The following is a 27,898-nucleotide window of genomic DNA, read 5'->3' on the forward strand; positions in this document are numbered from 1 at the left end:
TCCTGACTGTTCTCAGTCCTGCTCAGAACTAGTTCTCTGCCCATTCCATACCTGTGGCTGCAGAGCTAAACACTGACAGCAGAACCCCAAAGTGCTGATGGGTCTCTCTAAATTCATGAAGGCTAACATCAAGTGCGCTGGCAACACTACCCATCCTACTTCTGTCATCCACGGCACCTTCCGTACCACCCCACCTTCCATTATCCATGGCATCTCTCATGTCAACTCTTTCATATCTCCTTCTCCTCTCAAAGCTCTAACGATTCCTCAAGCTGAGTATTTGGCTTCCCTTTTCCTGAGAAAACAACCAGGAGAGCCTTTCACAGCACAGTGTCCGTGGATGTCCTTCCTATGCCACCAAGGTCTGCTCCATGGATGCCCCGTCCCCCTCTCCACATGCTCCATGTCAGGGTTTCAGCAAATCCCTGCATCAGCATCACCTTCTGCACTCATTCACTCTGACAAGCTTAAAGAACCACTGTTCTTTTCTCTAGTTTAAAATAAAACAAAACTGGCCAGGCACGGTGGCTCACACCTGTAATCTCAGCACTTTGAGAGGCTGAGGCAGGTGGATCACCTGAGGTCAGGAGTTCGAGACCAGCCTGGCCAATATGGTGAAACCTTGTCTCTACGACAAATAGAAAAATTGGCGGGGGGGGGGGGGGGGCCCCTGTGGCCCGGGGGGGGGGGGGGGGGGGGGGGGGGCTGAGGCAGGAGAATGGCTTGAACCTGGGAGGCAGAGGTTGCAGTGAGCTGAGATTATACCATTGCACTCTAGCTTGGGAGACAAGAGAAAAGCTCCACCTCAAAAAATTAATTAATAACATAAAATAAAATTAAAATAAAATAAAATAAATAAAACAAAACGAATCCAACTTGCTCTGCCCTCAACTTACCTGGGGGCTGTCAGCCTGTTTCCATGCTTCTCATCAGAGCACAGTTCTCAGGGAGTATCCGTGTGTCTATAACAGCTGTCTCCTGTCTTCCTATTCTCTCTGCAATCCACTCCAATCAGACTTCTGCCAGCCCCTCTGCCAGGGTCACTGCTCTTCCAGACAGACGCAGACATGGTTTTTTGGACACCCCTGCCTGCTTTTTTCCCACCTCGCTGGCCACTCTCCATCTCCCCCTCTCCCTGCTGTAGGGCTTTGGGGTGCTCTGGTTTCTTTGGCCCATCCCCTCCCCAGCCCCACACCCCCACTGCCATGCTCCCCTACACGGGTGGCAGCTGTGGGTGCTGCCTGTCCCTGGAGGCTGCCCATGCACATCTCCAGTCTGGGCTTCTCCTCTAAAACCTAACTCCTACTTCCAGCAGGACAGATTCACATGGCATCTACTAGAGGTCTGACTTGTCCAAATGAGTCCTGATGCCCCCAGGCAGTCCTCACACAGTGTCCCCACACTGGTGAGTGTGACCCCCACACCCCCAAACTTAACCCACCCTCACTGCTTCTCTTCTCACACCCCTCTTGGCAGCACACACTGTTAGCTCTGCCTTCAACACACATCCAGAAGCTGACTACGCTTTGCACTTGCCTTGCTCACTTTATCTGCTGTCGCTGCCCCTTGTGACATCACTGCACCATCCTCCTCTACGCACTCCCTGCTCTACCCTTGTCCTTTGCTCTGTTTGTAGCATAGCAGCCAGAGGGGTTCTGCTGACCCCTATACCAGATCACTTTCCTCCTCTGCTCAAAATGTCCAGTCTCACCCAGAGCAGAAGCCAGAGTCCTGATGATGGCCCCTGAAGTCCTGACCCGCAGAGATCAACAGCTGCCTCTCCTATCGCTCCCCAAGCCTCTCTTGCTGGATGGCTGTGTTCCAGCCATGGGCTCCTGCACCCCACAATGCTCCTCACAGGACCCTTGCACTTGCCCTGCTGTCTTGTTCTAAGAGCTCCTCCCCAGAGGTGTACAGACTCAGCACCTACCCAGGGGCCCTTTCTAAAACCAGAATGTCCACTGTCACACCCACACCGTTCAAACACTTCCTATCCCTGCCCCGCTTCACTTAGCTCCTTATACTCACCATTTAAAAGACCACAGTATTTTTAAGAATCTTATGATCCATGGGGCAGAAATCTGATTATTATTTTCCCTGCTACATCCATAGCCCCTACCCTGGCACACAGCTGATATTTAATAAAAGGTGACGAATGCATAAATTAAATATTCTATCAAAGGGGTAACCATGTAAGACTTGTTACTGCCAATTTACAGGACACACAGAGAAAATGAGTTAAATGACATTATGTAGGTGCAGTCAGCTGATGCCAGACTGTGGGAAACGTACACAAACCAGGCAATGGGCTGGATCTGGCCCCCAGGCTGAAGGTTACTGGCCCCTGTCTCAGGGGACAGCAGAAGGCAGAGAGCTTGCCAGGCCTGGGGCCACTATGAACATAGGTAAAGAGCCAGGTGCACCTCTGCCCCACCCAGCCAGTCCTATATGAGGGAGCTTCTGCTTTGGCCCGCAGCGCCTCTGACTCAGGAGAATCCTGTTACTAACCCAGAGGGGGATTAGGGGCAAGGCTTTGTTTTCTATTATTTTAACTACTTTTTGGATTATAAGGGCAATTTCTAAAGTTGCATGATCACTGATTAAAAAAAAAAAAAACTTTGCAAACACAGGCAAGTAAAAGAAAAGTATTATGATATTGCCAATTCCAAATCCCAGAGTTGTTCACTGTCCTCATTTGTATTATACTCCATTGATGGATGTTGTTATTTAACTATTTATTTTGGCCGGGCGCAGTGGCTCATGCCTATAATCCCAGCACTTTGGGAGGCTGAGGCAAGCAGATGGTTTGAGCACAGGAGTTCGAGACCAGCCTGGGCAACATGGTGAAACCCCATCTCCACCAAAAATACAAAAATTAGCTGGGAGTGGTAGCGTGCACCTGTGGTCCCAGCTGCTCAGGGAGGCTGAGGTGGGAGGATGGCTTGAGCTCAGGAAGTTTAGGATGCAGTCAGCTGAGATCGTGCCACTGCACTCCAGCCTGGGTGACAGCGGAGACCCTGTTTCAAAGCAAAACAAAAGTACTATTTCCTTTTGCCAGACATTGGCTTTTAATTTTTATTTGCATAATCATGCTGCAATGATTAAATATTTATAGGTAAAGCTATGTGGATCTTTTCTACTTTCTTGGGATAGATTTTTACATCTAGACTTACTAAGTCCATGTTTAGAAATAATAAAACTGTACAGGTATATTTCAAATATTCATGTATTAGCTGAACTGATATTTTCCTTTATGCTTTCTTCCACTGCTTACATGCTTAAAAATTCCTTTCTCATGCAAAAATTCAAATACATATTAAAAAAAAAAGTAAAGCTCAATTTTTACCTTTTATTCTTTCATCTGGAATTTTACTTGGTTACAGAATTACATGATGAACTTTTAATACCTTTCAAAACTTTAACCTAATTTCCAACCCCCTTTTTTTTTTTGACACAGGGTTCTCACTCTGTCACCCAGGTTGGAGTGCAGTGGCATGATTACAGCTCATTGCAGCCTTGACTTCCCCAGGCTCCAGTGATTCTCCCATCTCAGCCTCCCAAATAGCTGGGACTACAGGATGTGCCACAATGCCTGGTTAATTTTTGTATTTTTGGTAGAGAGTGGGTTTCTCCATTTTGCCTGGGCTGGTCTTGAACTCCTGACCTCAAGTGATCCACCTGCCTTGGCCTCCCAAAGTGCTGGGATTACAGACTCTTCACCCCTTTGTTTTCTTCTTGTTGTTTGTTTGTATTTTAAAGACAGGGTCTCGCTCTGTTACCTAGGCTGGAGTGCAGTGCCCCGATCACAGCTCACTGCAGCCTTGACCTCCTGGACTCAAGCGATCTTCCCACTTCAGCCTTCCAAGTAGCTGTGACTACAAACGCATGCCACACACTCGGCTAATATTTTTTTGTTTTTTGTAGAGATGGGGGTCTCACTATGTTGTCCAGGCTGGTCTTGAACTCCTGGGCTCAAGTGATCTTCCCACCTCTATCTCCCAGAGTTAGGATTACAGGTGTGACCCACCGGGCCCAGCCCCAACAACTACTTGGAACTAATTTTGAAATAGAAAGCTCAAAGTTCATTTTGTTGTTTTTTTTTCTTTCTCCTTTTTAGAGATGGGGGTCTCATTATGTTGCCCAGGTTGGTCTTGAACTCCCGTGCCCAAGCGATCCTCCCACCTCGGCCTCCCAAAGTGCTGGGATTACAGGCATGAGCCACTGTGCCCAGCCCACTTTGTTGTTATTCATTTCAATAAATTATGTGCATTCCTCCAAGAAGAGTGTACTTGTAATTAATATAGAGTTATAATGCATTCCATTATCTCTTCATGTCTCTTTATCACATTTTCCAGGGGTAACATTTTATCTACATGGCAGACTCCACAATTATTTAAAACTTTTATTTATGGTTAAGGTTTAAACGTTCTGGCCTTATTCCTATTAAAAAAGGAACGTTTTCTTCCCCATTATGTTATCTGATTATTGGTGACACAAGCTATTAATTTTCTTTTTCTTTTTCTTTCTTTTTTTTTTTTTTGAGATGGAGTCTCGCTCTGTCACCCAGGCTGGAGTGTAGTGGTGCTATCTTGGCTCACTGCAACCTCCACCTCCTGGGTTCAAGCGATTCTCCTGCCTCAGCCTTCAGAGTAGCTGGGACTACAGGCATGCGCCACCAGGCCTGGATAATTTTGGTATTTTTAGTAGAGACGGGGTTTTGCCATGTTGACCAGGTTGGCTGCAAATTCCTGACCTCAGGAGCCCCCCCTGGGGGCTGTGCACTGCCAGTCAGATTTAGGCCCAGGGGGCATGGCCTACCTGCTGGATGTGGGCATTGTTGGGTCCATTAATAAAATCTTCTAGCTCAGAAAGACGGCTGGTTTTAGCCAAGGCAAATATAAGTTCAGTCTCTATATAGGACTCACGGCCCTTTTTCCTGGCCATCTGCAGAAATTTAACTAGATCCTCCCAGTTGTCTAAAGACAGAAAACAAAGATAGGTTAACCCAGAGCTGATAATTTTAAACAAGGGCTCAATTCCTCCATTCTGTCCTCAGCCAGACACATTTACCCTCTCGTTAGGTCTCCCTGGGAACTCAGACTCCAGATAATGTCTAGGAGGTCTTGATTATGCTCATTAAGCAGATCCGTAGCTCAGAAGGGAGGAAGGGAGGGGCGGAGCCACACTCAGGCCGCCTCCCTGAGAAAAGACTTTGCCAGGAGACAGAATGCTTGTTCTGGACATCAGAGAGGTGGGTGCCACAATCAACTTGAAACACCAGAAGATCCCTGGGAATCTGTGGACCTGTCACTGACTTTAAAATTACTACAGTGGCGATATTGAGATATCTAGTGTGCTTAAATGACCTCATCTTATAAAGGAGGGCAACAGTCAACTAAAGAGCTGGTGTCAATAACAGAATAACGTTTATCTCAGACTCTTGTGGGAAACTTTCACGTAGATGTGCCCTCTGGTATCTCTGGATACATTATACGTAGAGATTTATGAGAATCTCTTCAACTTCTTGCTTCAGCCAGGTTTTGCATCAGTGAGACGCAGAGCCCCAGGGAGAGGGGATTCACTTACTGCTCCTGCTGGCTGCCTGAACAACTTCCAGGTAAGAGGAAGGGTTGTCCCCTCTGATATAGGAGTTGATGGCTTCCTTCACCAAGTCTTTCTGGAGCTGGGCTTGGGCCAGCTGACTCCACACCGCAGGCTCACTGCATCTCTCCGCAAACTCATATGCCCGGTCCAGGTTTCCAATGTGCTCGATCAGGACCTAGGGGTTATGAGAGGACTTCCACTCTCTGCAACACCTAGTCAGCTCCAAAAGACAGACACATTTTTGTTTGGTTCCCTGTTCTGCCTAAAGCTTCATGACCACTTCAATTCTGTCGGAAGCAATCAGGTACTAAGCATTTCTCAGATGGACAGGTTGAGGGGAGAGACAAGAGCCATTATATGAGAAGACGGATGCCGAACAAAGAAGAGACACTCCAACAAAGAGGCACAGAGATGGAGATATCCAGGTTAAGCTTTCTGGGCTGGGTGTAGGACATGGGACTTGCTCCTGACCTTGGGAAGAAAGACAGTGCAACAGAGCATAGAAACTGTAGAAGAGTTCACAAGAATTGCTGTGGGGAATAAGATTGCTCACCAGGCAGAAACAGGCTTGCTGAGCAGCCTGGCAGACTGCATGGCAGTGAGGACCACCACTATATAGTAGTGGAGGTGGTGGCAGCATCAGCCGCCCTCTAATATGATGAGCTGGTCTGTCTCAAAGCAAGGCCAGAACCCATGAGGGGGCACAAAAGAAGGGCTCCTGCATTGGGGGTTTCACAGCAGGTATAGAAACAAGGTAAAGGAAGAGGCAAGAACATAAAGATAATTAGTAGGAGAGCAGTTCAGAAGATGTCCTGTGGTTTACAACTGATTTGGAAATAAAACCAGAAAAGGTTCATAGACTGGGAAGAAAGGGCTGCAGTTTAAAGAAGAAGAGTTCTTGGGGAGGTGGAGGGGCAGAGAGGGAGGGCTGGAGGGCTGCTCTGGGAACCCGACCTTGGATCCTGAAAAGCTCCTGCTGAGGAGATGGGGGAATGGGGAGTATGAGGGTGAGCAGCATAGTGCAGAGGGCTGGAATGGTTGTCATTGAGAGTAAGGTGTGAGTGCCTCTGAAAATCAAACGTTTGTGTCACCAGGGCTGACCGATGACATTGGGTCGGTACCCAAGTCCAGGGGAGTGATCGGGCAGGGGCAGACTAACAGCCAATGGAAGGAGCACCCACAGAGAAGGTCAAGACAAGGGTCCAGCAGGCTGGGAAGATGGGTTGCTGGTGAGGAGCAGAGAAGAGCACAAAGAGATGCACTAGACAACCAGAGTGTCTGACACCCTTGGAGAGGACAAGGGCTTGCAGGGCACACTCATGGTGTGGCAGAGGGTGCTAGGTCCAACATGCTTGCACTCAGCAGCCCACCTGGATTGCTGAAGCATTCATATCAAACTTGTGGAAGATGGCGAAGGCCTCCTCATACAGCGCGCTGCTGACAGCGATGCTCGCAATGTCCAGTGCGTCATAGTTGTCCAGGCGGCTGATGTACTCCATGACCCGTGTGCGGTCTGCCTTGATGGCAGTCAGGATCAGCAGATTCTGCAGATTCCTGAGGAAAGAGGGTGGTCAGCATGGCATCCCAGGAAGGAAGGCTGCATAAACCATTTTTTGGAAGGTCAGGCATCCCCAGACCCCCATTTTTTTAAAAAAAAAACTAATTAATATACACATACATAACTGATAAGCAAATATAACAGAGTATTTGTGAAGTAGTTGAGATCTAAAAAGAAACAATATAGCAAAGTCTTGGGAAAGCACAGGTAAGAGAATCAGAATGTGCCAATCAAATCACTGGGAGGGTTGTTGTGTCTTTTCAGAGCCCAGCCTCTGGCTTCTGCTGTAGAAGTACCTATTTTCCTACCTGTGCTTTCTTTGTGATTCATGATAGCTTTATCACATCTACTGTATTTCTAAGCAATATAGGCAGCTTTGCATGTTTTTTAACTTTTAAAAAATTTTGAGACAGGTCTTGCTATGTTGCCCAGGCTGGTCTCAAATTCCTGGCCTCAAGTGATCCTCCCACCTTGCCCCCTCAAAGTGCTGGGATTACAGGTGTGAGCCACCACACTGCGTTGCTTTGCATTTCTTGAACTTTCCTTTGCTTTAATTATAGTAGATGAATTTTTGCAAAACTTTTATACAATTCAAAAATGTGGAAAAAAAATCAATGTAACACACCACATATCAAGAATCTAAAAAAGAAATACTACATCATTATCAAATGATTCAGAAAAAGCATCTGATAAAATCTAACACCTATTAATGAGAAAAACTATCAACTAGAAATAGAAGGAAACTTCCTCAATCTGAGAAAGTACATCTACAAAAAGCCCACTGCTAACATCATAAGTAATAGAGTCTGGACACTTTCCCCGAGGATCAGGAACAAGGCAGGGATGTCCACTCTCAACACTTCTAAATGTGCTGGAGGTTCTGGTTAAGGCGTTTAGGACACAAGAGAAACAAAAAGTTTCTTTTCTATAATGAATCGCAAAGAAAGCACAGGTAGCACTAGATTAGGAAGAAATAAAACTGTTCCCGGTGGCTCACACCTGTAATCCCAGCACTTTGGGAGGCTGAGACAGGCGGATCACGAGGTCAGGAGATTGAGACCATCCTGGCTAACGAGGTGAAACCCCGTCTCTACTAAAAACGTAAAAAATTAGCTGGGCGTGGTGGCGGGCGCCTGTAGTCCCAGCTACTCGGGAGGTTGAGGCAGGAGAATGGCATGAATCCGGGAGGCGGAGCTTGCAGTGAGCCGAGATGGCGCCACTGCACTCCAGCCTGGGCGACAGAGCAAGACTCTGTCTCAAACAAACAAAACAAAACAAAACAAAACAAAACAAAACTGTCCCAATTTGCAGCCAACATGATTGATTAAAAAAACTCAAGAAATCTACAAAAAATAAAAAATAAAAATTCCTGTAATAAATGAGTTTAGCAAGGTTGTAGAATGTAAGGTCAACATACAAAAATCAGTTGTATTTCTATATACTGACAATGTTTTTCAATGAACAACTGTAAACAAAAAAATCTATTTAAAATACTTCCAAAAACATGAAATAAGTATAAATCTAATAAAATCTACATATGACCTATATGCCAAAAAACTATAAATTGCTGATGAAAGAAATCAAAGATCTAAATAAATGGAGAGACATATCACTTTCATAGAATCAACATAGTAAAGATATCAATTCTCCCTAAATTGGTCCACAGATTTCATGCAATTCCAGTGCCAGCAGATTTTCTTGTACATATAGACAAGCTAATTCTGAAATTTATATAGATAGGCAGAGAAATTAGAATAGTTAAAACAATTTTGAAAAAGAATAAAGGTGAGCCCAGGCATAGTGGCTGACACTTGTCATCCCAGCACTTTGGGAGGCCAAGTTGGGAGGACTGCTTGAGCCTAAGGGTTTGAGACTAGCCTGGGCAATATGGCAAGACCCTGTCTCTACCAAAAAAAAAAAAAAAAAAAATTAGCCAGGTCTGGTGGTGCACATCTGCAGCTGCTCAGGAGCCTGAGATGGGAGGATTGCTTGGGCCTAGGAGCTTGGGGCTGCAGTGAGCCATGTTCATGCCACTGCACTCCAGCCTAGGTGACAGAGGGAGACCCTATTTAAAAAAAAGAAAGAAAGAAAGAAAAAAGGAATAAAGGTGGAAGAATTACACTACCTGGTCAATTGATTTTTGACAGAGATGCAAAAGCAATTCCATGGAGAAACAGTATTTTTAACAAATAATGCTGGAATAAACTGGACATTCATATGCAAAAAGATGAATCTCACCCTAAACTTCACACTTTATTGGATAATGAATCTAAATATAAAATGAAAAAATATGAAACTTTCAGAAGGAATAACAGAAAATCTCTGTGACCTAGGAGTATTCACAGAGTTCTTGATTTAACACTAAAGCACAATCCATAAAAGAAAAGTTTATGAATTGGACTTTATCAAAATTATAACTCTTGTTCTGTTAATGACACTATTAAGAAAATAAAAGAAAATCTACGGAATGAGAAAAAATATGGAAATCACATATCTAAAAAAGGACTTGTATCCAGAATATACAAAGAACTCTGAAAACCCAACAAAAAAACCAAACAACCCAATTGAAAAACAGGCAACAGATTTCAAGAGACGCTTCACCAAAGAAGATCTACGGATGGTAACTAAGCACATAAAAAGTTGTTCATCATCATTAGCCATTAGGGCAATGTAAATTGAAACCACAATGGCATATTGCTATACATTTATGAGACTGGCTAAGATAAAAAATACCAATATACCAAGTGCTGGTAAAGATGAAGAGTGACCGGAACTCTCACATATTGCTGGTGGGAATGCAAAATGACACAGCCATTTTGGAAAACAATAGTTAGGCAGTTTCTTAAACAGTACATATACCATGTGATTGGGTAGGTTTAAACACAAATCTGGACACAAATGTTCACAGCACATGTATTCATAATCACCTCAAACTGAAAACTACCCAAACGTACTTTGATGGGTGAAGAGATAAAACTGTGGAACATTCGTACAACAGAATAAGATTCAGTGATAAAAAAGAATGTCAGGCTAATGCACTCACCAACTTGGATGAATCTCAAAGGCATCATCACGCTGGGTGAAAGAAGCCTGTCACAAAAAAGTCTATACCACATGATTCCATTTACAAGACCTTCTTGAAAATGCAAAACTAGTATGGCCGGTGGTAGCCAGGTTTGGGGGAATGTATACCATACCGGGTAGCTAGCATAAGGGAATGTTATAGGGTGATGGAATTGTTTGTACCCCGACTGTGGTGATTCTGCAAATCTATACACGTGTTAAAATTCCTAGCACTGCATTCCCCATCCCCTTCCAGAAGGTCATTTTTACTGTATGGTGATTTTTATAAAAAAGAATTTTAAAGTTAGGTGCTAAGAGTCATCCATGCAGCTGTACAGTGTTCATTTCTAGGGCTATCTGGTATTCAACTGTACAACTGTACTACAACCTACTTATTGATGGTTATCTGGATCGCTCTTAGAGCTTTGCTATTGGAAACGGTGCTGCCTTGAGTATCCCTGCACACATCTCCTCATACAAATGAGCTGAGATCCTTTAGGGCTCATAAGGAAGAGAGGAAATTGCTGGCTGTGTGCATTTTTTTCACCAAACTGTTTTCCAAATGTAATGCGCATTCCCACCAGGGGCACGTAAGAGACCCAGCTGCTCAACATCCTCATCAGCTTTGATTAGGAGAGCGGGGTTCCTGCTGCTCTGGCAGGAGTAACAAAGCATCAGATGGTGCACCATGGCCTCACTCTGTGCCTCCTTGGTGGCTGATGAGGCTGAATTCTTACCTTAGGTTCACAGGCTGTCCTTCCTCTCACCGGAGGGCCTGTTTAAGTACTCTGCTTGGTTTCTCATTGGGTTGCTTGTGTTTTTCTTTTATTACATCTTTTCCCTACTAATTTTTTGTTGGTTGTGTTGCAAATATCTTCTCCCCATTTGTAACTTCTCATTTGTCCATCTTCTTTATGATAAAATGCTTAAGTTTAATACAGTCTTACTGGTTTTTCACTAAAGGTTTATGGTTTCTGTGACTGGTTTAAGAATTTACTAGGTCATAAATATACTCTTTCAAGCACATACTCTAAAAATAATATATTTTGCCTTTTTTTTTTTTTTTTTTTTCCTGAGACGGAGTCTCGCTCTGTCGCCCCGGCTGGAGTGTAGTGGCAACATCTCAGCTCACTGCAACCTCCACCTCCCAGGCTCAAGCGATTCTCCTGCCTCAGCCTCCCGAGTAGCTGGGATTACAGGCACCTGCCATCATGCCTGGCTAAATTTTTCTTATTTTTAGTAGAGACAGGGTTTCACCCATGCTGGCCAGGCTGGTCTCGAACTCCTGACCTCAAGTGATCTACCAGCCTTGGCCTCCCAAAGTGCTGGGATTACAGGCACGAGCCACTAGGCCCAGCCAAGGCTATTTTTACCTACACATAAAACTGTCTGGTGAAATCATCACAGGAAGAGCACAAACTTGAGGTTACCTACATGTTTGAGAAGCAAGTGTTTAAGAAGACAGCAGAGCCACAGCCACCTGTAAATGCCTGGAAGTACCCACAAGCTAACAACTATCAAAGGAGGTTGATCAGACAGCAAAACAGAATATCCTACCCATCTCAGGCACCTTAATCCTGGCATCCTGTCATTAGTCAGGGTTTATGATTCCATTAAAATATAATTTCACATTCCATATACCATTATCATATAGCATCTCCAAGTTTAAAAACACACACACAAATTCCTCTCTATAATACTACAGCCCTTGATAGCCTTTCTGGCCTACAAAATAGATCTCATAATTAAATCTTTATAGCTGCACTTATGATGTGAGTAGATTAAAATCTGACACAGAATCTCTGATGGTGAATTTTGAAGTGGAGAGGAACCCAAGGTGGCTGGCCCATGCGGAAGCACACACTCTTACCTCTATGGTGCCTGCCCATGCAAAAGAAGCATGCACTCCCACCTCTATAGTGCCAGTCCATGTGGAAGCACGCACTCCCACCTCTATGATGCCGGCCTGTGCTGCTGTCCCTGCCACAGCTCCTGCTCATCTGGCTTCTACATTATACTTCTGGCAAGTCTTCCCTGATACATGCCCAGATCTGGTTCTCCTGCCACCTTTCTCCAAGCTTTGTTCACTATGATTTGAAGAGTTCAACACATCCTTAGGCCACATGAGACCTTCATAAAATGCCAGCTTCCCTTCTCTGAGCATTGTGTTAAAGGACAGTGTGGGCCAGAGCAGTAAGAGGAGTGCAGCCTCCTGGAAAATGTGAAACTGAGGCTGGGCTCTGAGACAGGCAGGAGCTAATAAGGGAAGGGCTACATTGAAATAGAGGAAGTGGTAGGAAGATTGGCATGTCTGGGGAGCAGCCAGTGGGCAGGCTGGATGGGTGAAGTGGTACGAGACTGTAACAGAAGATAAGTATCAAACAGATGTTTGAATCTGCCTGTGTCCACAGCTACCCCTGGCATAGCCTCACCTGTGCTCACTGAAGACAGAGTTATCCAGAACTATCTTCTCCAGCAGTTCAATCAGTTCCTTAGGCAGGTCGGCTGTCATAAAGGCTTTGACAGTGACCGAAATCTCTTCAGGATCCTGTGTTTCTGACAATGCTGTCTGTACTACCTGGTTTTAAAAAGCATTTGAAAGAACTTGATTAGTCAATTCAAGACTGAATCTTTGAAGCTAAACAGAAGGGAAGGACTCCTCCAAGATGGTGTGGAACAGACAGAGAAAATGGGAGACTTCTTAAGGTAACAAAGGAAGGGTTTTCAAAGTCAATTTCAGGAAATTCTCAGTTTGCTCTATTTTGACAATTAGTTTTTCTCTCATATCAAATGAGCTACAGACTCTTACTCTGCTCCAATGACCAGTGCACTAGGCATTTTGAAATGAATGTCTCCTTTTAGATTTGTCTTTTAAAGCCACTAATAGCAAATATGGCTCCACTTCTCTATTGAAGACACTGCAGGGGCTTCCAGCAGCCTCTTAGGAGCAAAGAGCACTGCCACTGCTGTGGCACGGTCCATAGCCAGAGCTGTGGAGTCAGGTGCCTTCACACCGGATGCCACTCAGAACCACAATCTGAAGGAAAGACCAACAGAAGACTGGCTGTGCCACCCTTCATCCAATTATAGGTGTCTCACATACAAAAACACCTACAAATAGGGTGGAAAGTCAGTTTTCCAAAGAGTACATTTTCCATGTGACAGCAGTTTGGAATGCCAGCACTGCTCTCTTTGCACTTTGGACCAGGCACCTTCAGTGACTTCGAGGATCTAATATTTTTGCCAAGTTTCTGGTTCTCCTCAGGGGTGGTCAGCAGCCGTGTATCAATGAGAGGGAAGAGACAGCTCTGGAAGGTCTTTCATGGCTAACACAGCCCTCTGACCATGAACTGTCACCTAGCAATCTTGAGGGGCCTTAAAGGAACCTAGGGTCAAGGTCAGTCCAGTCCACCTTTCTGGTGGTCTTTGTGAACTCAATGGTAACATAAGACGCAAAAGTTCTCCCTCTGTGGAGTTTGTAATATCCACAATAAGGAGGCTGAAGAGTTTGAGAACAGGAGCTCTCCCAGCAGCTGAGGAACCAAAAGGGTATGCCTGAGGGAAAGGGGCACCAGGACACGGCACAAGTCCATCCAAAGGAGAAGGTACACTTTCTACAGTGACATCTGTCAGTTCTTGAAAAACTTGGAGGCCAGGTGTGGTGGCTCACGTCTATAATTCCAGCACTTTGGGAGACCGAGGCAGGCAGATCACCTGAGGTCAAGAGTCTGAGACCAGCCTGGACAACAGTTAAACCCCATCTCTACTAAAAATACAAAACTTAGCCGGGCGTGGTGGCAGGTGCCTGTAATCCCAGCTACTCAGGAGGCCGAGGCAGGAGAATCGCTTGAACCTGGGAGGCGAAGGTTGCAATAAGCCGAGATCGTGCCATTGCACTCCAGCCTGGGTAACAAGAGCAAAACTCCATCTCATAAAAATAAAAACAAAAAAAGAAAGAAAGAAAACCTTGGAGCAACTTAAGTAAATACAGACAGGTTGTTTTAAGGGCAAAAATAAATTTCTACCATCTGTTTGAGTCAATACAGGATGCCCCACCTAAGGTTGCCTCAGGACACTGCTCTCAGTAAACATTTCATAATGAGGTTCCACTCCAGACACTAAAAGCAGCCTCCCTCTGTTATTATGTGCTCTGGATTAGAGGAGCATTGCAGTTGAATTTCCCACCGGGAGGTGGCTACAGATATTCAATTACAGCAGAGATAACGAAAGACCAGCAGCTCCACCTAGAAACAGGAAGACAAGAGGCCCCCGCTGGCTCTGGTATGGTGCAATGTTAAAGTTGCCCTTCCCCAGTGCCAACATGAAGTCACCTTCAAGCTGTACCAGGTGGCTGGACTACACCTGGAGAAAAGTCTGATGTCTAGGAACTTGGATGTAAATCCCTAGTAGCATATTGTGTTGTTTAGTATTTTTATTAGATTTGGATGGGTAAGTTCAAAGTTGAAACAGAGATTCAAAACAACATGACCTTCCATAAATCTCAAAGTATTTCAAAATGAAAAGTTTATTTAAAAAAGTAGAGGCACAGGCTTGAGAAACAGTGGACAGAAAATGAGAGGATAACATTCAGTAGAGATAAAGGTCAAATCCAGCCCTCAAGACTCAAAAGCGCCGGTAGAGCAGGTTGGCAATGTGTACGACAAAGGTGGGAGTTTTAACTGGTCTTATTCTCAGGGCTGAAGCCACTTGCTGGATGAGGGTTTTGTTCCAACACTGGTCTTGTCCCACCCCTAAACAGTATGCCCAGCACCTAGGGACAGTGCTGAGGGCAGCAGAGGTACTATCTGTGAGTGTCTGTGAGGCTGTGACTGGAGGGGAGGCTCTTCCACAGGGCTGGGGGAAGTCCTCCCAGAGGCCAAGGCAGACTCCCACCTGCCAGGCCACACCCAATAATGACCCCTGGCCCCAGCACTCTGCCCCGTCTCCAAGGAGGTGCTGGATAGTCACAGAGGCATAAAGAGTTCTTCAACATAGGAAAGTCGGCTGAGACAACCTTGAAAGCTACTTCACCTCTGTCCACAGGGGCTGAGCTGGGCCCAGCATGCAGGCATACCACCAGGTACTCTCTTCCTGGGCTGCATATCCCTGCTTTGGATCCAAGGGCCAACTCTATGTCCTCAGCCAGTAAACAATTCCAAGTCAGCTCACCTGGGGAATCAAGCTAATTTTAGGCAAGCTATTTCTGCACGGGAGAAGGTTCATAAGGGCTAAGATTATTTATTTATTTATACATACATACATACATACATACATACGAAGTCTCACCCAGTCGCCCAGGCTGGAGTGCAGTGGCGTGCAATCTCGGCTTCCTGCAACCTCCACCTCCTGGGTTCAAGCGATTCTCCTGCCTCAGCCTCCTGAGTAACTGGGATTACAGGCATGCACCACACAGTGTGTTTTTGTATTTTTAGTAGAGATGGGGTTTCACTATGTTGACCAGGCTGGTGTTGAACTCCTGACCACAAGTGATCCACCCGCCTAGGCTTCCCAAAGTGCTAGGATTACAGGCGTAAGCCACCATGCCTGGCCTATCTATTTATTTTTTTGAGAGGAGTCTCTCTCTGTCGCCCAGGCTGGAGTGCAGTGGTATGATGTCGGCTCACTGCAACTTCCACCTCCTGGGTTCAAGTGATTCTCCTGCCTCAGCCTCCCCGGTAACTGGGATTACAAGCGTGTGCCACCACGCCTAGCTAATTTTTGTATTTTTAGTAGACACAGGGTTTCACCTTGTTGGCCAGGCTGGTCTTGAACTCCTGAGACCTTAAGGAATCCACCTGCCTCGGCCTCCTTACAGGCGTGAGCGACTGCAGGCGTGCAAAGTGCAGTCTGGGATTACAGGCGTGAGCGACTGCACTCGGTCAAGATGTTTTAAATGAAAAATGAAACCAGTCACTTGAGCCACAAAGATAATTAGATGGCAAAATGCAGGTGCATAGACATACCCATCTCTGTGCCTCACCTGGTCAATTAGCTGTCTCCTGGATGGGTTGGTCTCCTCAAGGACGTGAGCCCAGAGCTCTGGATCCTTTCTGCGTACCAGGTAGCGGGCCTCGCTTTTGAACAGAGAATTCTCATTGCACACCTGAAATGAGCATACTCATGTGTGTAACACAGCAGCCAATCAATGGAAGCTGCTTGGGAGGACACACCCCAATTCGTTCCCTGTGTGCCTGATACCAGTTTGGTGAACAGTCAGGGCCCAGGCAAGGCGCTGTGCTTTGACACGGGATGAGCAGCATCCTACAGGGTTAACAATGGACTCAAACTACCTCAAAATGCCCTTTCCAAGTTTACAACTCCTGGGGATGTGCCACATCTCTGGCCAATAGGACCTCTTGCATTCAGGGACATGCTCTGTCTCCCATTCTGTCTGATACAGCCACTAGCCATGGGAGGCTACTGAGCACTTGAAATGTGGTGCATGACAGGAACTAAACTGGTAATTTTTAATTTAGTTAAATTTAAGTACTCATATGTAGCTAGCTCTAAACCATCTGTAAAATGTTATCAGAACAGCCTAGAACTGGTATAAAACAGCACAAACACTGCAATGTTTCAAGACCTAAAAACTGCAAACTGTGCTTTCACCGGCAGATTTGGAGACTCTTTATGGAATGTTATAACAGATCTCCAACACACCATCAGTCCACTGGAATGTGCCAACATTTGCAGCACTTGCTAAATCCTGATGAGGATCGGATCTGTTGAGTGCCAGATGCCAGGCACAAAGGCTGAGTGGCATGCAAAGGTGTTTGCAGATGCAGTGCAAGCTGCCTGTGTATCATGGGAAAAGCCCGAGCAGGCTGGTGTGGTACCAACCTCATAGGTGCTCTGTTCATGTCTGGATTTTTAGATCAAATGGTTAGGTAGGAACAGTTCATACAATTCAACCTAAACATGTAATTATATGTGGATCCAAGCCTGGGCAGATGTAGGCAAAAGAGCTGGGCAGATGTCTCAAGGAGGCGCCAGCAAGAGCTCACCGGTCAGGTGATGGGGAAAGGCTTGTGTCGAGGGTTATCCCAAAAAGGGGGCATGAAGTACAAGGGCAGTCGGGACATGAGGCACCCAGGGAACTGCAGGCCCCCCCAGGTGGGGTGGCAAGATGGGTGGTTGATCAAGTTGGGGAGTTGGGGGAAGGTGGCAGTCCACAGAGGAGCTCACGAGTCAGGCCAAGGAGTTCAATTCTGCCCTCAAATTACCAGGCAACAGTAAGGACCATAATCAGAGGGATGATAAGTCAGGTTCATGGCCACTTGGTCTACAGGTACAATGCATAAAAATCGCATGAGCAAGTTCCCAAAAGCTGCAAGAATCACAAGGAAATAATCTCATGACCTGCCATCTCCAGGTGCACAGAAAGCCCTAATCAGCTCCCCACGGGCACACCTTTGAAAGCTTCCCTGGGAGGCCAGGGTTGCATGGGCAGCTCAGCACATCTGCTACCCACCTGGATGAGCTCAAGGTCACACTGCCCCCGCTCATAGGCGACACAGGCCAGATGGGGGTCTCGCTTCTCACAGTAGCGGCCCACCACGCTGCTGTCATAGTAAGCATTCTCTCTCAGGAAGCACTCGGGGCTGCTGTTGCTGTCGATGTAGATTTTAGCCAGCGCATTGTGAGTGGCAGGCTCCTTGCAGCCTTCCTGAATCCGGGACTCCAGCCAGGGAAGCAGCAGCTTGAGCCTTTGAAAGAAGGAAGGCACCGTAAAGTCTCAAGGCTACCACTGGAAATCTTGAGGGCAACTCCAGGGCTCTGACAGATGTTTCCTGAAACAAAAAATCTTGGAGTACATTAACTTCAGATTGCTCTAGGGATGAAGATGGACCTGCTTCCAAACTGATTTCTACTGTTAGGTTTTCCCCCAAGGTATTCACAGTACCAATAGCAAGTAACTCACTGCTACATCTAAGATATGCACATGAATGATCAGCTACAGAGACAGTCCTGGAGAATTAGACAGAAACAACAACAGACACTAGAATCCAGGGGTAAGACAAAACACCAAGTAAGGATACCTTACCTGTTTCTTTTTTCTACTTCAGCCACCAACTCGTCAGTAGAGAACTGTCCTCTCACTGCCAGGATTAAATGTTTAATCACTTCCTCAGAACAATCCACATCAAGCAGCCCTCCAACCACAGCTGGGGTCCGGCTAGGGTTGACCTACGGTAGTCAAGGTGAAGTAACTTTAGTGTTGCAGACACAAGTTATTGTTAGAAGCCTCCTACAACTTGGACAGTCTGGGCAAAACTCTGAAAGGGCTCCTGTTTAGCACTGCGCTGTGTCCCACCAAAATTCACTTGCTGATGTCCTAACTCCTAGTGGGACTCTATTTGGAAAGAGGGTGTTTAAGGAGGTAATCAATGCCGGGGTGGGGCCCTAATGCAATGGGACTGGTGTCCTTCTAAGAAGAGGAAGAGACACCAGGAATGTATATGCACAGAGGAAAGGCCCTGTGGGGGCACAGCCAGGAGGCCGTCTGCAAGCCTGGAAGGCAGCCTTCACCAGAAACAAGCCCTGCCAGCACATTGATCGTGGACTTCCAGCCTCCAAAACTGTGAGAAACAAATGTGTGTTGTTTCAGTCGCCTGGACTGTGTTCTTCTACTCTGGCAGTCTGAGCACACTAACCCACCACCCTTCAAAATGATAGTCTCTGAAATGCCAGATGTTAGAGGCAGTCTCTGAGGCGAAGACTACCGTCACTGACTGGGGCCCAGAGGCAGCCGAGTGTCACTCCAGGGAGCCAGCAGTACCTTCTGCACGTAGATCTCAATGTACCTCTGCAGGTTGTTGTGGTATAAATACAGGACAAGGTCATGGACAAAGCCAAAACGATCGCACACGACGATGAGGGGAAGCTGGTCTGTGAGCTTGGCCTCCTGAGGATTAGAATGCACATAACAAGTCAGGGAGTGGAGAAACCAGACAGCCAGACCTCGGACTCATTGCCCATATGGGACAGCACTGTCTCTGCAGCAGAGTGACATGTAGAAGACTCAGAATGAGACTGCTCTAGATAGGCTGTCGTTTTGTGGTATGGTGTTTGCTTTGGAAATAAGTGAAAGATAATACTATTTGGTTAAAGACCATTAAATGTGGCATTAACATTCCAAATCTGGACAAAAATATCTTTTAAGACAAGCAGCAAACCCAACAGAAACCAGGCCATTCTCAAGAACAGCACACCTGCAGTAAAGGCTGCCTTTTCAGACATGCAGCCACAGGCCATGGAAACACACCTGGGCACCATTCCCAGATGATGATGGCACTTGGGTAGGACAGCCACAGGTCACCACAATCATGCCTCCCCCTTGTGTGGTCCCATGCCTAGATCACATTTCCTGGTTTCCCTTGAAGTTTTAAGTGTGGCCACATGACCTCATTTCCTCCAAGGGGATGTGAATCCAAGTCTCATCTGCCACTTGCAGGCCTCGCCCATAAAAACCACCCATGCTGGTTCCTCTGCTCTTCCCATCTTCTAGCTGACTGGGAAGACGACATCCAGGTGAGGTGCTGAACACCACAAAGCAGCCATGAGCCTGGTCCTTGAAGGACAGTGGGAAGGAAAGCCACCCCACTGACCTCCAGCCCACCCAGGACTGCCACATAAGGAAGTAGGCTTCCTGTTCTTTATGACACTAGTGCTGAGTGGTCTACTTGTTTCTGCAGCTTTGCCTGCCTAATTCACAATGGCACTAACGGGATGTTGATGAATTACAATGCAGCAATAAACTAACTCCCTCTACTCACGTGCCAGATACTTAGAGCACAGCCTCAAGCTGCGTTCCATGTTCTTAAAACGATAGAAGGGTTCCTCTAGAACTTTAAGCCATAAGGCGGAGCTCTGTCCCTGGGACTAAGGGGTCCCTGGCAAGACAGATCCAGCTTCCTGCCTCCTGGGACGTCCTGCGGATGGTCTGCCCCGCCTGCCATCAGCAAAGTCAGCTGCTGGAACACAAGGAGGCAGTGCTGGAACACACCTTCAGGAAGTTCTTCACATGCTCTGGGTTGTAGCAGCTGCTCTCTCGGCATATCCTCTCCACCTCCTTGATCTGCCCTGTCTTACAGGCAGCCTGAATGTATTTCAGATGCACGTCTGGGTCTTGACTGAAGTTCACGATTGAGCCCAGGAAGTAGAAGAGGCCTATGAAGACAGACCGTTTCATTTTCGTCCTTGCAACACCCACCTGTCTCCTCCGTAGCTGCTGCCCACCTTCCCTCGATGACCCTGCTCCACTCTCCAGGGACCCACAGCCCACTCAGAACTCATAATCAATATGCCATCTGTCTGTTTTGGCAGCTCCCAAAAATAGCTAGTCAGATTTCCATCAAATTTGGCAGGCATACCTGGCATGTTTTGATGTAAAATATTAGATATTTGGTACATGTGAAATTCCTTTTGGGGGCCCAGGTATACCTAGATAGTCGTCGTCAAGAGTAATTCCCACTGAGGTAATCTGAGAGGGCTGTGGGACTGATGCCAAGGGAGAGATAAATAAGCCACGGCCTCTAGGAGGAGGCCTGCAACTCCGGACAGTAACAACAAGATAGGATACATCCGAGAAGGCCCCTCCCAGTCGAGGTCTTTCACTGTAACTGTGAGACTCTGATGCTAGGAAGGGAATGGGCAGCCCCTAGGCCGATGGTTCCCCGCCAACCTACTTTACTGCTCTCTCCCAGCCCAGCTCCACTCAATCGTCTGCCATGGTCTTTCCTACAGTGGTGTCTTCTGAAGAGAAGGCCAGTTCCCTGAGGGCAGGGTCCTGTCCCACCCTCCACCGATGCCCCAACCTCACCGGACACGTGGCAGTGGCTTGATGCCTAGACGAATGCTTAGTCTCTATCCTGGGTGGGCCAGACAGCCCCTACCTGTCCCTAACGAAGCTACTTCCACCCCCATTGCCCTAGAACACTCTTTTGGGGTGATGTCCAAAAAGGGGAAAGGAAGACAACCAAGTTGCCTCGTCAGCCCCTGCAATCAACTGGGTTAGCAGACACCACAAAGCAATGCACCCTCTATCGTGGGCTCTCACTTAGGAGAGGCCCAAAGAGCCTCCCTCCTGGGGCTGTGAAGACCAGACATCAGGCCCTTTCACGGTACCCATGACACAGGCTTTTAGATGAATTCTTGCCAGACTGTGCTGCACAGACACACCGGGCTCCATAAGTTTCTCCACTCCATCACCAACCAACCTGATTTCTTCCTTTGGAAATACCAAAAAGGACACTGAAGCTGAGGGTGCACATGAGATGGCAGTTGCATTCTTCCACCGACTGAGCACCCAAGGCAGTGAGTGCTGCATCCTGCCTGGCTTTGCAGGAAGGCCGTTTTAAGTCAGGCAGGTAGACCGCAACACCTGAGAAAGGAGGTGTAGTCACGTGGCGGGATTGGCGAAAGGCTGCACGGTTTACCTTCATAACTCTTGAAGGATTCAAAGAGCTCCACCAGGGCCTGCGTGCCCAGCTGCTCATGGTACTTAGAGGCCACCTGCACACACAGCTGAAGGTTCTGTCTGATGTTAGCAGACAGCATCGCGCGCAGACACTCCACAGAATCCTCCACCGACAAGGAGCCGAAGAAATTGACAAGCCACTGGGAACAAGGAAGAGTCTGTCCACAATGATGCACCACTATAAAGATTGCTAACATTTAGAAAATAACTAGGTCATTCTCCTGTTCCCCTGAGTGTCAAAAATAGAGAGAATTTCCATATAAAGGGATTGAAAAGCAACTATCCATCATGGGAAAAAGTAGGAGCAAGGAGTAAAGCTGGGAAAAGACACTGATCTAAACTGTTCACCTGCAATATTCCACAGACGATGCTAAAACTTATTCCATAAGTTGGAACACAATAGCTAGTTCAGCTTTGCTAATGGTTTCAGACAGCCCTGTTAGGTTGTCAGTGTTAAAAGGTGACCAGTATTCCTGCTATTAGACTAAGTCAAAGGTGGACATCAGAAAGAAAGGTACTACAGGGCCCAGACATGCTGCTGAGCAGATAAACGTGTGTGTACTGAACCAGAACTGCTTTTGGTAGTAAAGTATGGTAGATTAGGGTAGTGACAGGCTCAGGCCATGGTTCCACAATCATCAACAGGTGAACATTGGGGAGCATGTGACATTAATGGCATAGACAACAGCCATAATAGGAGTGCCCCAGGGGTACACAATACCTCGGGATTGAGGAGGTGAGTGTGGACCACAGCCCTCTTGATGTCATAGAGGTCGGTGTAGTGCTCCAGTGCTTGCTGCAGGAGGCCTGCCTTCTCACAGAGCTGGGCGATGTGGGCCCGGTCGTAATGAGTAAACATCTTATTTCCAAGGATGGCATCTGCAACCTATGAAACAGGGAGTTTGGTGGGAAAGCCTGATCAATGGCAATAACTTTTTAAGACCAGCTGCTCAGCCTTGCCCCAGGATAGGGTATAGCCTGGCAACCCGAACTCACAGGCCCCTGTCCACACCCACAACTCTGGTGGCAGCAGTGCTTGTGGATCCCAAGATCCCCAGCTGTCCTTCAAGTCATCTTAGGCCCTTTGCACAAGGCTCCATCCTCCCACATTGTAGAGCTGGGCCTACCCCATGTGGCCACAGAGTTGGGCCTATGAGAAACGCTGAGGCTCCATAAAGCCCTATTACTGGGATGAGTCCAAGTCGCTGTTGCAGCTTTTAAGTAATCGCATTCTTTTTTTTTTTCTTCTTCTTTTTTTTTTGAGACAGAGTCTCAATCCATCATTTAGGCTGGAGTACAGTGGCAGAATCTTGGCTCACTGCAACCTCCATCTCCCAGGTTCAAGTGATTCTCATGTCTCAGCCTCCCAAGTAGCTGGGATTATAGATGCGCACCATCATGCCTGGCTAATTTTTGTATTTTTAGTAGAGATGGAGCTTCAACACGTTGGCCAGGCTGGTCTTGAACTCTGGACCTCAAACGATCTGCCCACCTTGGCCTCCTAAAGTGCTGAGATTATAGCCGTGAGCCACAGTGCCCAGCCAGCAATCACATTCTTATAGGGTTTCTATGGCAAGATCAACGTGAGGGCTCTAGTCTACCGATTCTCCTTGAATGAGCTCAAGCCTTAGACTAGCAATGGCCAGAAGGAGACATGAACATAACAAATCCGATCTGTGCTTACTAGACTGCTCTACTAGGCTGAATACAGACTTAGGAATTGGGGATTGCATTTTAAAAACAATGAACACTTCTGAAAACAATTTTTATGAGGCATAAAATACATATATTTTTTTGAGACAGGGTCTCACTCTGTTGCCCAGGCTGAATGGAGTGCAGTGGTGCAATCTCGGCTCACTGCAGCCTTGACCTCCCAGGCTCAAGCAATCCTCCCACTTCAGCCTCCCAAGCAGTGGGGATTCCAGGCGCATGCTGCCACAGCTGGCTACTTTTTTTTTTTTTTTTTGAGACGGAGTCTCATTCTGTTGCCAGGCTGGAGTGCAGTGGCACGATCCCACCCAGCTCACTGCAACCTCTACCTCCTGGGTTCACCCCATTCTCCTGCCTCAGCCTCCCGAGTAGCTGGGACTGCAGGCACGTGCCACCATGCCCAGCTAATTTTTGTATTTTTAGTAAAGACGGGGTTTCACCATGCTGGACAGGCTGGCCTCGATCTCTTGACCACGTGATCCTCCTGCCTTGGCCTCCCAAAGTGCTTGGATTACAGGTGTGAGCCACCATGCCTGGCCCACCTGACTAATTTTTATATTTTTTTGTAGAGATGGGGTTTGGCCATGTTGTCCATGCTGGTCTCAAACTCCTGGGCTCTGTTCACCTTGGACTTCAAAAATGCTGGGGTTACAGGCGCAAGCCACTGCACCCAGCCACTAAATATTCTCTTTAAGTAAGTACTTTTTGGGCTAAGACTGGATAGGTCAACACAGTAGCCTTGCAGCATGGCTGAATGAGTGCCCCCTCAGTATCTAATGCTGGTCTTGACTAGCTACGCTCCTGGGTGCCTTCACTGCCACCCAGCACACTCTTTCTTATTCCTTCAAGGATCTGCATCACCAACCAGGTATAGCCAAACTGAGTGACCACAGCCCCTGTCACACACCAGACCACTTCAGAGTGACGTGCACTTCTGGTTCCCCATAGAGTTGACGATCCAAACCAAGTACTAAGAGTAGGGCTTTAGAACACCTGGCACTTCCCTGAGTCTCCTATCCTTTGTTTCCTTCAGGTTTATCTTTACTTCTTGTTTTTAAACATTTTCTCATCATAGCAACAGTGTATTTTAGAGAACTTAGAAACCATCATGCAGTCCCACTGCCCAGAGAAGACTGCCAGCATGCTGGGGCACTAAGCCAGAGCCTGCTGGCACCTCACCCAACTACTTGCTTGTCCTGCACCCCTTAGGGTCTGGGCATTCCTTTGGGTGTCTGCCAAGTTTCTGAGTGGCGCTTGGTGTGTTTCAAATCTCATTTACCAAAAACTATTACATACACTCACAAAGTCATGAGAGTCCAATAGACCCCAAGCAGCAAATTAACAGCACTTTTATTTCCTATAGTTGGAATATGACCCACTTCTTAGTAGCTAACCTGTGGATTTGAATAAATTGAGGTAACAGAACAATATACTTAATATGTTGTTTCATAATTATAAAAACAATAAGTGATTATTAAAGAAAAAACAAATCAGAAGAGAGAAGTTTTTGTTTTTTTTTTTTTGAGATGGAGTCTTGCTCATCACCCAGGCTGGAGTGCAGTGGTGCGATCTCGGCTCACTGCAAGCTCCACCTCCCGGGTTCATGCCATTCTCCTGTCTCAGCCTCCCGAGTAGCTGGGACTACAGGCGCCTGCCACCGCGCCCGGCTAATTTTTTGCATTTTTAGCAGAGATGGGGTTTCACTGTGTTAGCCAAGATGGTCTCGATCTCCTGACCTTGTGATCCGCCTGCCTCAGCCTCCCAAAGTGCTGGGATTACAGGCGTGAGCCACTGCACCCGGCCAGAAGAGAGAAGTAAAGAACAAAGTGAACTTGTACAATCTTATCCACTTAGTACTGTGAACAGCTTGATATAAACTCCTCTAAATCTCTTTCTTGTATATATATCTAAATTTAACCCAAAATAGCACAGACATGTGATTTGATTATATCTGCCTCCCACAAGTTTCAGGCCAACAAATGATGCCTCACCACACTACCACTGCACACCCATTAAGATGATTACTATTATTATTATTTTAGACAGGGAAAATGTGTTGGCAAGGATATACAGAAGTTGGAACTGCTGAGCACTACTGGGAAGAATATAAAATGGTGCAGCCTCCTGGAATACAGTATGGTGGTTCCTCAAAAAGGTAAGCATAGAATTACTGTACAATATGATCCAGCAAATCCACTTCTAGGTATATGCTCAAAAGAATTAAAGCAGGGTCTCAAAGAAATCTTTGTATACCCATGTGAACAGCAGCATTATTCACAATAGCCTAAAGGTAGAAGCAACCCAAATGTTCATCAATGGATGAATGGATAAACACATGTCATATATACACATGGTGGACAATTACTCAGTTTTTAAAATGAAGGTGTTTCTAACACATGCTACAACGTGGATGAACCTTAAAAATAATATGCCAAGTGAAAAAAGCCAGGTAAAAGGACAAATATTTTGTGGTTCCATATATATGAAATATCTTGAAAAGGCAAATTAATAGAGACAGATTAGAATGGCAGTTGTCAGGGGCTGGGAAATGAGGAGTCATTGCTTGACAGTTACGTAGTTACTCTGGGATAATAAAAAACTCGGGAACCATATAGTGGTAATGGTTGCATAGTATTGTGAATGTTCTTAATGCCACTGTATCAGATACTTAAAAGTTGTCAAAATGGTAAATTTGGTTATGTATATTTTACCACAATGAAAAACAAGAAGAAAGAAAGAAATGATGCCCCAATTATAACTGTTTCCATGAAAGTCCTGTACCATGATTTCTGGAAAATCCTTTTAAGGGGAGTCATGGAGAATGTTCACTGAGAAGTACAAGATAAACATCTGGCACAAGCCCAGCCCAGTCCAAAGCCACTGTGCTCAAGTCTGCAAAAACCCACAGAGGGGTGCCACAGGTGCTCTGCATCTCGGTGTTAGCCTACAATGTCACTGACCTGGGGTGCATGAACAAGGTTCATCTCCAACAGCCATGTCTGGAGGAGTCCCTCAGCTGGGCGATTATTCTTCAAGGCATCCAATAAGAAGGAAGTACACTGCTGAATTAAACTGTTTTCCATGAAAATGTCCACAATCTGAAACACATCCAAGCCACATTTTCACTCAGTGTGTTTTCATTCACAGTGTTTCATTTTCGTATTGAAATAGTTCCTGAAATATTATCTCATTATCTCATTCAGAAATTCAACAATTAGTTCCTTCGTTTTTTTGGGTTTTTTTTTTTTTTTTTTTTGAGATGGAGTCTCACTCTGTCACCCAGGCTGGAGTGCAAAGGCACAATCTCAGCTCACTCCAACCTCCGTCCTCCACCTCCTGGGTTCAAGCGATTCTCCTGCCTCAGCCTCCCAAGTGGTTGAGATTACAGGCACCCGTCACCACACCCAGCTAATTTTTGTATTTTTAGTAGAGACAGGGTTTCACCATGTTGGTCAGGCTGGTCTCGAACTCCTGACCTCAGGCGATCTGCCCGCCTCGGCCTCCCAAAGTGCTGAGACTACAGGCGTGAGCCACTGCTCCCGGCCCCTTTGCATTTTCTTATGTCATCACAATTCACATAGAGCCAGGTGTGGTGGCGTGTGCCTATAGTCCCAAGTACTCAGGAGGCTGAGGTGGATGCATGCATTCCTTGAGCCCAGGAGTTAAGACTATTCTGGGTAACACAGAGACCTCATCTCAACAACAACAACACAATTCACGTAATTTATGACCATTAATTTATTGATAATCTTGTGAAATCGTATCACCTACATCATACCTACCAGTGAGGTATGTTACCAAAGTATATGAAAGGGAGTGACTTTTATAACATATGAACCCCCAGAATCCTCTCAAGTGATCCAAGCAGTAATCATACATTATTTAATCACATTCTAGAGGCAGCTATGATGCTTAGCTTTAGGTGTCAGCTTGACTGGATTAAGGAACACATAGAGACCAGGTAAAGCATTCCTTCTGGGTGTGTTTGTGAGGGCGTTCCCAGAGGAGACTGGCATGTGAGTTGGGGGACCAAGTAGGAATGATCCACTCTCAATGTCAGGGAGCACCATCGAATCAGCTGGGGGCACACAAAAGGAAAGAATAGATTTCTTCTCTCTTTCTCCTGGAGCTGGGACTTTCTCCCCCTCCTACCTCTGGACATCAGAACTCCAGGCTCCCCAGCCTTTGGACTCCAGGACTTACCCCAAAGGCCCCCCAGGGTTCTCAGGCCATTGGCCTCAGACTGAGAGTTACGCCATCAGCTTCCCTGGTTCTGAGACTTTCAAACTTAGATTGAGCCACGCTACCGGAATCCAACGTCTCCTCTAGCTTACAGACAGTCTATCACAGGACTTCTCAGTCTCCATAATCACGAGCCAATTCTCCCTCTCATATATCTGAGATGGGGTCTCACTCTATTGCCTAGGCTGAAGCAGTGACAAGGTCACCACTCACTGCAGACTCAGCCTTCAGGGCTCAAGTGA

The 27,898-nt window shown here is 46.4% G+C and overlaps 1 protein-coding gene across 2 annotated transcripts in view; it reads right to left on the reverse strand.

Moving 5' to 3' along the window:
- CLTCL1 (clathrin heavy chain like 1) overlaps positions 1 to 27,898 on the reverse strand; it is a 106,705-nt gene that overhangs the window by 22,121 nt on the left and 56,686 nt on the right. For both annotated transcript variants that reach the window (XM_023192627.2, XM_023192626.2), the window contains exons 11-22: positions 26,375 to 26,512; positions 22,426 to 22,590; positions 21,664 to 21,844; positions 20,232 to 20,395; positions 19,005 to 19,130; positions 18,270 to 18,412; positions 17,697 to 17,931; positions 16,206 to 16,328; positions 12,658 to 12,803; positions 6,975 to 7,158; positions 5,587 to 5,779; positions 4,819 to 4,976 (exon numbers count right to left, since the gene is read on the reverse strand). In XM_023192627.2, the coding sequence (XP_023048395.1) occupies positions 4,819 to 4,976; positions 5,587 to 5,779; positions 6,975 to 7,158; positions 12,658 to 12,803; positions 16,206 to 16,328; positions 17,697 to 17,931; positions 18,270 to 18,412; positions 19,005 to 19,130; positions 20,232 to 20,395; positions 21,664 to 21,844; positions 22,426 to 22,590; positions 26,375 to 26,512 (1,956 nt within the window). The remainder of the gene's footprint in view (positions 1 to 4,818; positions 4,977 to 5,586; positions 5,780 to 6,974; positions 7,159 to 12,657; positions 12,804 to 16,205; positions 16,329 to 17,696; positions 17,932 to 18,269; positions 18,413 to 19,004; positions 19,131 to 20,231; positions 20,396 to 21,663; positions 21,845 to 22,425; positions 22,591 to 26,374; positions 26,513 to 27,898) is intronic.

The sequence above is a fragment of the Piliocolobus tephrosceles genome, chromosome 19, assembly GCF_002776525.5.
Source record: "Piliocolobus tephrosceles isolate RC106 chromosome 19, ASM277652v3, whole genome shotgun sequence".
Classification (NCBI taxonomy): Eukaryota; Metazoa; Chordata; class Mammalia; order Primates; family Cercopithecidae; genus Piliocolobus; species Piliocolobus tephrosceles.